The 15393-nt window shown below is 42.3% G+C and overlaps 1 protein-coding gene across 1 annotated transcript; it reads left to right on the plus strand.

Moving 5' to 3' along the window:
• The first annotated feature begins 3960 nt into the window (after window positions 1-3960).
• On the plus strand, window positions 3961-14490 carry phc3 (polyhomeotic homolog 3 (Drosophila)). Its single transcript, XM_030073976.1, has 13 exons — window positions 3961-4137; window positions 4686-4841; window positions 4988-5077; window positions 5188-5346; window positions 5986-6220; window positions 6945-7576; window positions 7667-7790; window positions 8262-8533; window positions 10526-10685; window positions 10768-10879; window positions 11642-11771; window positions 12628-12901; window positions 13739-14490. Exons 1-13 carry the CDS (start codon window positions 3961-3963, stop codon window positions 13900-13902), a joined length of 2685 nt encoding a protein of 894 aa, XP_029929836.1. The 3' UTR covers window positions 13903-14490.
• Window positions 14491-15393: the final 903 nt, after the last annotated feature.

A 15393-nucleotide genomic window follows, 5' to 3' on the forward strand; every position in this document is an offset into this window, starting at 1 on the left:
TTAGGGGAATGCTCGGAGGTGAGGCGCATAACTTGGATACATAAACAATATACACACCCACGCTGAAGTTATACGCACGCATCATAAAAATAACACTACAGTGGAAAAACTGATCAACTTTATTCTCAAGTTACGTGAATAATCAGTCCAACTTTGGTGCACATCTCTGAAAAGTGTACTATTTTTCTTTGCGAGCATTCCGACCGTACCAAGTTAAAAAACAGAGGGGTGGTCTTTCATGTGGGTAAAGTGCTGCCTTCAGGTTCTACCTTTCAACTTCGTAGATCCCAAAGAGCCAGAAAAACTTGCCTCGCATTCATGTGATGTGAGTCGGAAGTAATAACAAAATGGTCCCTGTAACAAAAGTATATATTTGGTTTTGGCGTTTAATTATAGAAATGAAGGAGCACAGATGCACCTTGTTCTGCAGCGACAAAAAAAGTACATAAGTCAAATGATGAGTAAATGAAATTGATGTGTTTGTTATCATATTATTCACAAAGTGCACAATTAAAATCAAACAGCCTACATGTATGGCAGTAAACATCAAAGAACGGGTGAAAATAAAAACCTACACCACTTTTTTTTTTAAAAAAATCTTGAACACACACACACACACACACACACACACACACACACACACACACACACACATACACACACACACACACACACACACACACACACACACACACACACACACACACACACACACACACACACACACACACACACACAAATACGAAATTTTTGCATCACATTTACCACTCTCCCATTGCCTATTTACCACTTTGCTCGATCGTTCATGTCGGTTAATGTAGTATTTACATTTTTTTAAGAGCACACGAAGTTGCCATAGTAAATCATCTGATTTCTTCCACCACAGATGATAGAAAATGATAGAAAACTAATTCCATTTCATTCAATTTCTATATCCTCCACACACTTCCTTGATGGAGCTGTTGACAGGACACGATTATGTGTGCAATCTCCAGTGCTTGGCACAGAAGGGAGCCTATCTGTTTATGTCATATGCATGCAATTTCTGGCTTCTCCTTCTTTTTTTCTCACCCCTCCTCCTACCCATCTTTTCATGTTCCTCTTTTATTCTGATGACAGGCGTGCAGGGAACACAAAACAGCCCAACTGCAGAAGAAAACCAAACCACACCACCTGATATGTTGGCAGTTCATAGCACAGGAAACAATATAGGCCAAGCAAGCTACAAAGCAACTAAGGATATCTACGTCCTGCTGCAGTGGCTCAGTCTCTCATATGTATTCAACGTATTTCACTGTCACTAAATCAAATTGGCAAAAATATTCTTTCTTTCTTTCTTTCTTTCTTTCTTTCTTTCTTTCTTTCTTTCTTCATTTATTTATTTATTTCTGTACAAATGAAAAAATCGAAATCCTGATAATACCCAAGGTTTGAGCTGACGTCACTCATGTTTAGTAGACAACCTCGGGAACCTCTCACACAACTCTTAAACCTGATGTCGTCTTCATGTCATATTTATAACTACGTCATATGCACATGAGGCAGTCTCATTCCTCTAGGTGAAACTTAAAATAGCCTACAAAAGGATACTGCCAACTGCCAAACATGCCTATTTTTCTTTGGGAGTCCCCTCCTCAGACACAGCACGCACTCTCCAAAATGAAAAGAGGATTTCATGAAATCTCTCCACGGCTGTGCAAGGTCCTCCCGCACTGCAAGCGGTGCTGTGTCAAGTTTTTTTTTCACTGCCTGCTCAATAGCGTCTGTTTTTATCTCCATTTTAGACACTACTGACGCATTAGTACATGACTGGGACAATGTGCCGGGGTCTGGTCCGCTCCTGACGGGTCATGTCTATCAATACCAGGCAGGTAACGCCGACAAGAGGTGAATAATTGTGCATGCATGAAGCGGAGCCGAGGACCAGACTGAAAGGAGATGATTGCCAATTTATGGCTGTTGAATGCATTCGTATATATTTTATATGTGTGTGTCTGTATATATAAATTATGGAGAGCCAGTTTATTAAGACTGATTTTTATGGTCGTTCAGGGAATACAACGAATATTCCGCTTGCGTTTATTTGGAAACAGGCGGCGATGCAGCAGAATACAATCAATACGCTTTTTTCCAGGCTGCTCCGCCTGCAAACGGCAAATGTTCAGCTTGATGAAATGTGCCGTGGATTATTTTATATGAGCCTCCACCTCTTTGCAATTTCTTTTATTAAAAATATTTTGTTTACATTTCCAGCAGGATTTAGTATCTCCATTTTAGGTGGCAAAACTCCATTAATTATAGCACATCTGTCCGGTAGTTGCAGCCTCTTTACAGATGTGTGAGTGATGCCAGAGCCTGTGAGCAGGTACTTTTGAGAACTCAGATTAATTTTGCACATGGTTCAGTTTATTTATCATGCTTTTCATATCCTACCGCTTATTCAGATCTCCATAACCACATTTTCACAGTTTATAGTGCACAAAAAGAACTCTGCCTCTATTTTTTCTTCATTTCAAGCCGTGTGTTCTGATATATTTTAATTATAACTCAATCTTTTGTTCTCACTTGGGGTCTCTTTATTTTGATAATTCTGTGCCATCGGCTGTCTTTTATTACAGCAAAAATCCCCAAACTCAAACATAGTTTTAATCTGCCAAATCTTTCTCATAAATCAGCTTGCTTGTCTGAATTAAAAAGACTCATTTGAATCATTTTAAAAGGACACGAACTTCTGTTAAAAGAGCAACATAAATGGGGAAACGAAATTCTGCAGTAGGGTTTTGATTGGTTTCATTAACACAGAGCTAAGGTGAAAGTTGTAAGTTGACAGCTTTTGACGGCTCAATACATTTCTGTATCTTTCACATCATCTAACGCCAGTAATGAATATTGCAGTCAGTCGTGTGTTTCTGTTCCTGTCTGGGCCTGTTTCGATGCTGTGAAGGATTGATGATTTTCTTAATTTTCGTCTTGTGTTATGCATCAGCGTGTGTACTTTTCTCGTGGCTATGTTTATTTTATTTATTGTGTTTTTTGTGCTTGTTTTTATGGAGGCTAATTTGAAACTGGGGACAACGTTGAAGTGAATTGCACTGAAATGAATGCCACAGGAGAAAGTTTGTTCCTGTCCTAAACAATCGAACAAATGAAATATAAATGCACGATTACCATATGAAGTTGAAAGGTTTACAGTCTAAAATGTTCTGTTTGTCCCCCAAAACTGCGCTTCAACTGTAACTTTCAATTACAATAGGCCTCGATTAGTTAGGGTACCTATGGGCCTATTTTTGAAATCTAATTAGGTTATTCATATTTAATCACTTTCATATTTAGTCAGTTTTCTTTCTTTCTTTAAGAGGCTAAGGTCATAGCGCTGTCTCACATTCATAAAGCAAAAAGCACCAGCGCTTTGGCTTCGTCTAATAATGGAATACCCTTGAAATTTATTGCACTATATTTTGTGCAAAGCTTTGAGAGTAGCCACGCCATTTGTTTGTTTGTTTACGTATTTCCGTCCTTCCTTCCATTTTGTTATCATATGCCTCCCCAGTGTTACATTATTTGATTATTTAGCATAAAGATCAAATCATCACTGCTGCACAAATATAGGGTGACTGTTGAGGATGTCAGGGTCTCTCTCTCTCTCTCTCTCTCTCTCTCTCTCTCTCTCTCTCTCTCACTATATATATATGTAGGCTATATATATATATATATATATCGTCAGTATCTTTTTAAGTTCCAATTGCTCTCTGTAACATTTATCTGAACATAAAATGGACTATAGTTGTAGTGATGGTGAGTGAGAACATTAGACAAATAAAGAGAAAAACAGTGTATTGGCCCATGAACATCTGAACACCTGAAGAACGTCCTTGGCTACTGTTTCTTTACTGCTTCCTGTTAATTAAGGTCCTTTTATCTCCACAGTTTTCCTATTAGTGATTCTCTGTGACCTGGGAGATGGATAGGCAGAGCCCAGGAGAGAAAGAGGCACAGACTAATAGGGCTGTTGCTGCCACCACCCCCACCACATCAGCTGTCATCACCATGGCAACAGTCAGCTCCGGAAACCCCACGTGCACCCAGGCGCTCTCTACTACACTGAGCATTGTCCCGCCTGACAGGCAGGCAGTCCAGGTAATAGACAGTCCCCTTCACCTCCAGAGCCATGGTTTCCCCTGACAGGCAGGCAGATGGTCCCATGTAAGTGTTTCACCTAATATACCGGCAATTCAGCTAAGAGATACAACTGACCACCTGAAACACAGGCAGGAAATACACAGTCCTTTCTGAGCATATTTTCACTAGGTAGGCACACAGAGCAGGTAAGAGTCCGATTCAAAAAAGCCTTTTCAAATAAGTTTTCTGCTTTTTCCCACTCCAAAATGAGCCATTCCCCATTTGATAAAGCTCACTCCCATGCTTACAAAATATCTGTTAGCAAAAAAGTGAATAAATTCATAATTTTATTTATTTTGAATTAGGTAAATCTTTAGTTGACAAAAGGAGGCACCTTTTTCAGATCCTCTAATACCTGACTAAATTGAGGTAATGATATTTTTTCCAACCATTGTCTGTTGTCAATAAATTATTGGTCAGTGCAGTGAATAAGGTATTGTAGCTTGTGTTTTAATGGATTGCAGTTGCATTATGGGCTTGCTCTGGTTGTTGTGTGATCCCAATAGGTGATCCAGCAAGCCATCCACAGACCTCAGACCATGGCAGCCCAATACTTGCATCAGATGTACGCAGCCCAGCAGCAGCACCTCATGCTGCAAACAGCAGCCCTGCAGCAACACCAGCACACACCCCATCTGCAAAGCCTGGCCACCATACAGCAGGTCAGAGGGCATGTATCTGTGTTGTGGATTTATGCGCACTTTTATCACGCATATGAGTCCAATTATGTACATATGCATCAAGATTCATTTAGACGCGAATGAGACAGGATGAAAGAGAATATGAGAGTCCTCCCAATGCTTTTCAGGCTTCAATCTTAGGTCGAAGACAGTCACCTTCATTGCCTTCTTCATCCAATGGGAGCCTGCCTCAGCCTGCTGGTGCATCCCAAAACTCAGTAAGTGTTCTTGTGTCCACTCTCATCAATCTGACCTGCTGTGACTAGAAATATAAAGCTCTGTTTCTTTCTTCTATCACATTTTTTTAATCACTCCTTCCTGAATCCAGATCACTTTACCAGCTTCCCCAGTAGCGGCCCAGCTGATTGGGAGGACACAGACTTCTAGTTCCACTGCTGCAGGGAGCACCATATCCCAGCAGGCCATGCTCTTAGGAAATCGACCAGCCAACTGTAACCAAGCTCAGATGTACCTTCGCACTCAGATGGTATATGCTTTACAAACGTCTAGAGCTGCTGGCCATAATTATTATTAGCACTCAAGAATATATTGCTTGTTTGCCCTATTGCAGTTTGCACTGCATGTGTTTCCTATCTTTCATCCTACAACACACACTTAAACCAACTTGCCTCCTGTCTCTCTTTCCTTAATCTTTTCCTCTCTGCTATTAGCTCATTCTAACTCCTGCAGCCACAGTAGCTGCAGTTCAGTCAGACCTCCCTGCTGTCACCTCCTGCTCCTCTCTGCCCCCCTCCTCTCAGGTATAAAGTTTTCCAAGCACCACAGGATAATAGTTCATGCGTGACACACGACTCCTGCATTATATACCTCAGACATTAATACAGGATATCATATACCTTCGGCTTCAGTCAGAAGATAAATAGAGATTAACGATGTGAGAAGTGAAATTGTTGCATGAGATTTTATGCATGTTAGCTGAACAACAAAGCATGGAAATAATGTTAAATGCAACTTGTAATTAGCTGCATGAAAGCTGCTTTGTGTGAAGCCAAACCTATCGGAATGCTGTTATAGGCTGACTGAGGTGTAATAGACACTTGCCTTATATAGCCTCATATAACTCAGAGCTTGAGTGAAAAATGACTTCATCTTTGTGTGTCTTCAGGTTCAGAACCTGGCTGTGCGTGCCCATCTACCTGCAGCTCTGACTACAGCCCAGAGTGTGTTCCTGAAGCCCTCCTCTCAGTCCCAAGCCATGGCTCCTGCCACCGCCTTGTCCAAAATGTCCATCTGTGCCCTCAAAGCCAACCAGCACCCTGACACAACAACAGAGACAGGATCTGAGGCTGGGCAGGCTGATGTCACTCATCTTACCCCAGGGCCCCAGATTATAGCCCCAGGTCAGTAACTGCACTGTATGTGTTTTTAACGATAGCTCTCTAAAAAGTCAAATTTGTCAGACTCGGACACAAATTTCAATTTAGGTTGCCAGTAACAAAATCTGTGGTGTGAACGGTGGGTTCATTGTTAATTATTTTTGAGTGTATCTCTGCTGGGTGTTTGCTCATGGTTTGTTATCTCCAACAGTTGCTTGCAACCTACTGATAATCTTCTGGTTAAATAATGACTCTGTTTATGTGGGAGAGACTCATTATGTAGTCACGTTATCTTATGAAGTGTTGTGCAGGGGCAAAGTGATATCAGGTGACAAGGTTTTCACAAAGTGGACACCACTCCATTAATCAGTTACAAACATAATACCATTAATTATAATAACACCTGATGCTGAATATTTTTTAATGTTCAATACCAAGCAAGCTCATGTTCTCATTTCTAAGGCTATAAAAGTCAAAATGTTTTAACTGAGGATTGTTTAGACTCAGCTGACAAAAGAAGGAGTGAGCACATAATTTTTAATGCTTAACATTTTACATTTTTTTTATTTACTGAGTATAGTTGATTTGTTTAGTTTAGTCAATATAATTTTTAATTCTTGCAACTTGGGGTGATTTTAACATTGTGACTGATGTGGTATGCTTAGAAATACTACTTTTGTTTCATTGTTTATTAGTTGTTGTCCTCATGCCTATCCGTGTATCACCAATCTGACACCTGTTTCTGCAGTCCAGCCCCATGCTCTGGTCAAGCAGCAGCTGCCTGGCCCTCCCAGCCAGCACGGGGCGCAACACTCCCACCAGCTCATCCTCCAGCAGGCCACAGGTGGAGCTTCGAGCCACAGACAGCTCCAGCCAATTGCTCTGAGAGTAGCGCCCCAAGAAACCAATTGTACCCCACTTCCTCTATCAATCAAAAGACTGGCCACTCCCACCTCAGCCATCACCCAATCACAAGCCAGCAATGACTCCCCAGCCCTGTCCTCTTCTTGCATCACCTGCATGTCTGCATCATCTGCTCAGACCTCAGCTCCAGCAGCCACCACTCAGCCACAGCCGCCTCCTCTGGTAGCTGCTCCCCAACGACGGACCTCCTTCCCCCAAGTTCAAAACCAGCCTCCACCTCCTCCTCCACCCCTGGTCCTGCCCAGGCTGCCCCAGAACCCTCCAGCCTCACTCCAGAGGCAGTCGCTGCTTTCAGTCCAGGCCCTGGCAGCCCAGTCAGGCCAAGTGCTGCTGACAGAGGAGGAGCTGCCTGTAGCAGAGGCCCTGGTCCAGATGCCCTACCAGAGCCTCCCACCTCCTCAGACGGTGGCCGTGGATCTGAAGGTCCATCCTGTCAGGCACACTGAAGCTCCAGCGGTGAGTCGCCAGGTGTTTGAGCCTCCACTTCGATGGCTCATCCATTCTTATAAAGAGTTGACAAAGGTTTTGTTGTGGTTTGTATTTCAGTTGACGCAAACATGCAAAATAAATGGACTGAGCTCAGGGGAGAGGAAAGAGGAACATCTTCCCAGTCCACAGAGAGACAGGAGCCCCTCACCTGCCAAGATGTCTTCTAGAGAGAATGGCACAGGTACATGTAAAACAGCGATTTAAGGGGATGATTAATGTTTCGTTTTACCTCATTTTATCTAATAACAAGAGCAGAACAGACTAGACTAGGCTAGACTAGAATCAAATAGACTATGCCAGATTAGACTAGGCTAGAAGTGACTATCCCAGATTAGACTAGTTCAGAATAGACCAGACAAGACTGGACTAGATTATATTATACTGGATTACACTAGACCAAGAGGAAAAATTGGACTAGAACAGATTAGAACAGACCAGAATGGACTAGATATGAATAGATTAAATTAGATTACACTAGAACAATTGACTTGATTACTAGACTAGACTAGAATATGTAAGACCAGACAACACTACACTAGACTAGAATGAAATAGTCTTTATGTCTCACTCGATATTGTCATATACTGTTGAATTAATTTATGTTAAACACTCACTGGCATGCACTGTGCTTTATACACCTTCTGCTCTCCAGCTGCGACGGGTTTGTCCCGCATCCCATCCGGTCACTCAGTGGTCCAGTCATCAGAAGTGGAGAAACCCTCGCACAGCACCAGCAGCAGCGACCCTCCTCCTCCACCATCTCCTCTACCTCCTCCCATCCTGCCCGATGTGGTAGGAGGTCTTGGCCAGCCCCCTCTTGCCCCAACCAGCCTCCCAGGAAGCCCCGACAGCCTGTTTAGACCCCACATCCTCACACACCTCATAGAAGGCTTTGTCATCAGAGAGGGCCTGGAGCCGTTTCCGGTAGGTATCTCAGTCACAGGTGGATGTTTAAGTGAAAGGAAAAGTTACCCAAACACACATTAAACGTGTTAGTGGTGTATTTTTCCTATCACCCACTGACATCTGGTCAAACATAAATAATGACATAATAACATATTGAGATGTTTCCAGTGCAGCTACACTGGAGAATGTAGCTGCACTGGTGTCAGACATGTTGCTAGACTCACAATTTTGCAACAATCGTAGAGGGAGAAAACCATCATAAAAGAGGCAGAGATGCCAATTTTTGCACCAACAGTACCATCAGTACACCAGAATGCAATGTAGCTACCAAGTGGTTCAAATTTGTGGTTCAAGACTCAGCCACAATATTTTAAAGGATAAAACTTTCACTTCTTCTCTACTTGCACTCTTGCTCTTACTGATGCAATTGCTCTCTCAAACTACATGTATAACCCACAACTGAATGCAACAAGAAAACAGGTATGCCACCTCAGGGAGTTGTCAAAAGTCATTCTGGGAAATATAGGAAATCACTTACTGAGGTAGATGTACATGAACAGTGTAAGAATATCTGAGGGAGGAGTTTTCCTTAAAGCACTGCTACACTATATGGACAAAAGTATTGGGCCAGCTACACATGACACCTACAGGAGCTTTTATGACATCCCGTTCTAAATCCATAGGCATTAATATGGAGTTGGTCCCCCTTTGCAGCCATAACAGCTTCCACTCTTTTGGGAAGGCTTTCCACAAGATTTTGCAGTGTGTTTATGGGAATTTTGGCCCGTTCATCCAGAAGAACATTTGTGAGGTCAGACACTGATGTTGGACAAGAGGGCCTGGCTTACAATCTCCGTTCTTGTTCATCCCAAAGGTGTTGGATGGGGTGGAGGTCAGGGCTTTGTGCGGGCCAGTCAAGTTCTTCCACACTAAACTCACCCAGCCATGCCTTTATGGAGCTGCTTTGTGCACTGGGGCTCAGTCATGCTGGAACAGAAAAGGGCCTTCCCCAAACTGTTCCCACAAAGTTGGAAGCAGAGAATTGTCCAGAATGTCTTGGTGAACTGAGGCATTAAGATTTCCCTTCACTGGAACTGAGGGGTTGAGGCCAACCCCAGGAAACCAAGCCCACAGCATTATCCCTCCTCCACCAAACTTTACAGTTGGCACATTTTGGTCAGTCAGGTTATGTTCTCCTGGCATTTACCAAACCCAGACTTGTCCATCAGACTGCTAGAAATCCATGCCATGAAGTTCCCACTGCATAGTTTTTGTGCTGATGTTAATGCCAGAAGAGGTTTGGAGCTCTGCGATTATTGAGTCAGCCGAGTGTTGGCAATTTTTACATATTATACATCTCAGTACTCGGCGACTCCGCTCACTCACTTCACATGGCCTGTCATTTGGTGGCCGAGTTCCCTAAACGCTTTGACTTTGCAATAATACTACTTACAGCTGATGGTGGAATATCTAGGAGGAAAGAAACAAACAAACTGATTTGTTGCAACAGTGGGATCCTATTACTTTACTATGACAGTACCACACTGGAATTCAGTGAGCTCTTCAGAACAACCCATTCTTTCACAAGTGTTTGTAAAGGCAGACTGCATGGCTAGGTGCTTGATTTTATACACCTGTGGCAATGGGACTGAATGAAACACCTGAATTCAATGATTAAGAGGTGTGTCCCAATACTTTTGTCCATACACTGTATCTTGTCATATATTCTCACCAAATGGAGAGGCTACACTGGAAAACAAGCATGACCTCTCCACAATGGTTGGCAAACTGATCTTAAAGTCATAAAGTCATAAAATAAGAAAATAATGAATTATTACTTAGAAAATATTAACTACTGATTGCATGAGTATTTTTATTTAACTTACTGTAATCCCTGGACATGAGGTAAACAGCTACCCCACAAGTTTTTTTTTTTTTTTTGCACATTATTCACATCTTTTTACATTACTGTAGAAGATTTTTCTTCTCTGAATACATCCTTGGGTGTAGGTGGGCCCCTCCTCACTCTTAGCGGACCAGCAGGCAACACTTCCTGAGTCCCAGGAGATCCAGGCCAACGGGGATGCAGCACCTGAGGACAGCCCGCTGGAGGCCGAGCAGTCAGACTCAACAGACTCAGAGATGGAAAATGATGCCCCTGCAGCAGATGGTGGGGACCCTGCGTGTGTGTGTGTGTGTGTTTGTTTGAGCGCGCATGTATGCGTCTAACAGCTGACCCTGTAAAATTGCAGAGCCAAAGGAGTGTGTGGCAGATGTGCTGCAGTGCGAGTTCTGTGGGAAGATGGGTCACGTTCACACGTTTCTGCGCTCCAGACGTTTCTGCTCCATGACTTGTGTCAGAAGGTAAAAGCACTGAGCACACTGATCTGTGAATACTGCTGCAAGTCGCTGGTTCAAATTCCCCACAGTGGCCGGGAAAATCTGGCTAAAGAGATTAACTAACACTCTCATCCCTCTAAAACCAAAGGTGCCCTTGAGCAAGGCATTTCACTCCCATTTGGTCTAGTAGAGCGGCTCATGAAGCCACCACTAAAACACTGTGGTTGCATCTGGCAGTTCTCAAGCGTAACTTCATGAATGAGAAGCAGGGTGTTGCTGAAAAACAGCAAACCCTCCCCGGATAAATAAAGATCCAAAATACTGTATTATATTTATTTTTTCCTGCCGCAGTAGACAGTAAACTGAAATGCCTTCTGTCTCCGTGGCGGTGGAACACGTCATCTGACATCTGGATCTCATTGAGCTCCATTTGTGTCATAAGAGAAAGTCGAAGTGTATAATCACTCCCAGGTTTCGTTCCCCGGCTCTCCAACCAGGCATCAAAGACAGGAGAGGTCCAGATGCAGACTAACAACAAATACCCAATGGCAAATGCCTGTCTAACTGCCCTCACTCAGTGTACAGAGGAAAATCAGATCTCCAAGGGCTCTTGGGCTTTAGGAGTGATTGATGTCACGTGGCGGTGACGCATTACTGGATTATACTGCCTTAGCTTGGTCAGCGATGCAACGAGCGTCTTGCCATCACTGTACAAATTTGATAGTCTGTGGTGTAGGAAATGTACAAACCAACGGCTTTAATCTGCCCTCCTCTCCAACTGTTTAGGTTCAGTGTGAGCTGCACCAAGCGTGTCACCCTGTTGAAAGCAGGGCGCTGGGGTCACAGGCCCATGGGCAGGAGAGGCCGACCCCCCGGCAGAGTCAACGGGGCATCAAGAGAACATTTCCTGAGACAGGTTAGATGGCATCACTGATCTCATACATACAGGAGAGTGCAGAAGTGCTACAGGGATCAGTGGTCTTAAGACAGGTGCTCTCTGGGGAACAGGTATATATCTGACAGTGACAGACTCTGTTGTAGCTGTATAAAAAAGCACTGACATAAAAAATACAGCCTTGGATTTTCTTATAGACTCTCTTTTCAGGAGGAGGAGTCATTTTTTCTAGATGTTATATCACTATTAGTGTGGAAAACCCACTGAAGCAGCCTATAGACCATCATTTGAATATGAAACAGTAATGAAGCTAAACCCATGCTAATTAAATTCTTTTAGGATTAGCACAGTGACCCCACCCTACGCATGTAATGGTAAGGAAAACTCTTGGATGCATTTTTTCCTTTAAAGTCACAGTAAAATGAAAAATAACTTTTCACCTTGTTAACTAAGAGACATGATAAAGATTTTCCAAAATTTAGATAGTCTTTTTTTTTATGTTAGAATCCCATTGCTTCTCCCTCCAGAAAAGCAGTGGATCTTTAATGGTGGATCATTAATGGTGACTTCAACTGACAAAACCATCACATCCCTCCAATTAAACAAAAGGTGCTTCTCTTTATTATGCCCCACCAAAACACCCTATTTCGATAGGAAATGCACTGAATGAAAGGAATCAAGGGGCTCTCAAAATGCTATTTCACTGTGACCTTACTGTAAATGAAGAATTAATTTATCTAAAACAAAAAACTAAAAGAACAGAATTCACAGAATTTTCCTGTAGCTGGGCCAAGGAAAAACCTCCGTCTCATCCTCCTGAGTGTTAACTCTAATGACAGGAGATGCTTTGACATGATTGTCATTGTGCTTCACATAGGCCCACAGGTCATTTTGCTCTGAGGAGACCCAGCAAGCCCCACTGAGGGAGGTGGAGGAGGAGGAGGAGGAGGAGGAGGAGGAAGATGCGCCTCCTGTTCCCATGACCACCAGGCTCCGCAGGCAGGCAGAGAGTGGGCGAGCACAGCAGAAAGAGAGGGAGCAGGAGCAGAGGATGACTGAAACAGCCAGCGGTTCAGACGGAGAGGAAGACCTCTGTAGCCCGTGCCAGTGGAATGTGGAACAAGTGTGCTCTTATATCAACTCCCTGCCCGGTACGAACTTCACCTCCTCATTTGTCACTCAAAAGCACACACACACACACACACACACACACACACACACAGAGAGAGAACAAATACAATTCATCAGCTTAGATTAAAGGTACCATGTTTGGTGCTGAGCTCTGAATTGCTGTGGTGTTTGTGTACTGCATTTCCATCCAGTATACAACACTGATGTGCTTTTCCTTGGATTTCCTGTTGATTAAATCTGACCTTCTGTAAGTGGCGCTCTTTTCCTTGTCTATTCATTAACTGAAATTTCTGCACCAGAGGATATTTTTTACTCAAAACCACCCACCACCAAGTATTACAAACAACAAATGTAAAGCTAATGAACTTCGTATTGGTTAACTCACTACTGAGTTATATTAATCAGCAATAAAGAGTAGTGTGATGTAATGCAATGTGCCTCGGTTAAACAAAAATGGAGCATTAAGGATAGTGGGGGGGAAAGACAATAAAACACCACAAAATAACAAAATCAGATAACATTAGAGTTAAAAATAAATGGAAGAAAAAGGCTGAGGTGAGAAAAAAGACTAAGCTGTTATTCAGATGAAAATGTCACAGATTATTACTTTCAAATTGCTCCATAAATGCTGAAAAATCATTACCCAGAATTGTCTATGTAAGTCCCCTTAAAACAGCCCCCTGTTGCTCACAAAGTAGGAATAATGCGTTAACACGTTAACATGGATTAAAACAATTAAAGACTCACATGAGTGAGTAATTCTACACACATCAAGATAATATGTTTAAATGAACCAAGGGGACCCGAGCTCTGTTGGCAAGAATATTTCAGCAGCCTCTGTCCTCCTCTCTCCCCAGGAGGTCGGGACATAGCCGAGCAGTTTCGCTCCCAGGAAATAGATGGACAGGCTCTGCTGCTGCTCACAGAAGACCACCTGGTCAGCACCATGAACCTTAAACTGGGACCGGCCCTAAAACTCTGTGCTCATTTTAATTCCCTGAAGGACTCGCAGGCAATCTAGCATTCCCAGATCGGATGGACTGGGTTAGTGCCGGGCTGGACCAAGACAGTTAAACAGAAGATTTTCTCATCCTCGACCTCCACCAGGACAAACAGGAAAGAAACACTGCCTTCAGGTTGTGTAAATAATGCAACCTCATTACTTAGACGGAGCCTTTGGCCGGATAAAAGGCAAAGAAAAGGAACATAATCATTAGAGCACAGAGAACAGTTGCATTTCCCTGAGACCACTGCCAAGAAATTTTTGCTCTTCAGACCTCATCTGTTCCAGCTGTTGGTTGATCACAGTGCAGTCCACACACTGACACCAGTGATTCCAATGTAATGAGGAACAGCTCTTTTTGTCATCAGTCGGCTTTGTGTTGTAGTGATTGTAGCGATTTGGCTCCAGTTTGCCATTTGTTTCAAAATGGTCTAAAAAGTTCTTTGTATCATTTGTAAAAATCAAAGTTTGCAAAGAGAACATTACATTACACAGAAACAAGACTGCAGTACAAACTCGAGAGTTTACAAAACAGATGATTGTATATTATCTTGAGAGAGGAATTTGATACACTTTACAGCATCAAACAAGTGACTATTATAATGTATGGAGGCTAACTGAATATAATTTTGTTTATTATTTATTATACTCAAATAAAACCATAAAACATTGTGTTTTGGTCCTGTGTTTTGGCATAGCTTTGACAAATGGTGCCAGAATTCCACTTTTACAATGTGATGAGTGTGGTTATGGAGATGAATTTGGACTGAGGAGATTTATTACATTAAAGTGTTTTAATATTGGTATTTATTAGGCTCAAACATACAGATACTGTAATAAAATGAATCAATAGCATTATGTGCTTCTGCACAGCAGTTTGCACAAACATCGGTCATAAAACATGGTTTTGTTGATGAAAGCAAAATTAACTTCCATAAACTCACATAAAAATAGCTGAGATTTGCTTTGATCAATGCTGAGACTTAAAACTGTATAAGCACAGTCATAAGCCACACACATTTTTTTTCATATGTTGCATAATATGAATTCTTTATTGAGTTCAACCCAGATAAACTGAGTTTTAAGCTTTATTTATCTATGTAAAACTAACTGAGCACTTTCTGTCAGGCAGTGTGTGTACAGATATTTGTGTGTCTTAGGTGGTTGGCAAGAATTCCAAAGTATGTGCCTCATATTAAGAATGTAACATATTGTATTCCTGTGAACCACCACCAGAGGGCATCATAAACACTAATATCGTTTTTTTGCCACCATGTAAACTGTAGTACTCGGAATTTCAAAGTATTTGTGAATACTACTTGGCCCAAGTCTAGTTAATTGTGTGCCTGCATATTACAAAATTAATACTAAGACTTAATAAGATGAGATTTAAACAAGAGGTGAGTAGCTATCAGGGCAGGAATATAATCTATGGTTACACTCTGTAGTGGCAGTCATTTATGTTCAATAAATGTAAAATTAAAGTACAGTCCCAAAGAGATACAGAGG

The sequence above is a fragment of the Myripristis murdjan genome, chromosome 17 (genome assembly GCF_902150065.1).
Source record: "Myripristis murdjan chromosome 17, fMyrMur1.1, whole genome shotgun sequence".
Classification (NCBI taxonomy): Eukaryota; Metazoa; Chordata; class Actinopteri; order Holocentriformes; family Holocentridae; genus Myripristis; species Myripristis murdjan.

Coding starts and splice junctions, on each gene's coding strand:
- phc3 (XM_030073976.1), top strand. CDS start 3,961: ATGGATAGGCAGAGCCCAGGAGAGAAAGAGGCACAGACTAATAGGGCT. Junction 10,880..11,641: donor TCCATGACTTGTGTCAGAAG/GTAAAAGCACTG, acceptor CCAACTGTTTAG/GTTCAGTGTGAGCTGCACCA. Junction 11,772..12,627: donor GAGAACATTTCCTGAGACAG/GTTAGATGGCAT, acceptor TGCTTCACATAG/GCCCACAGGTCATTTTGCTC.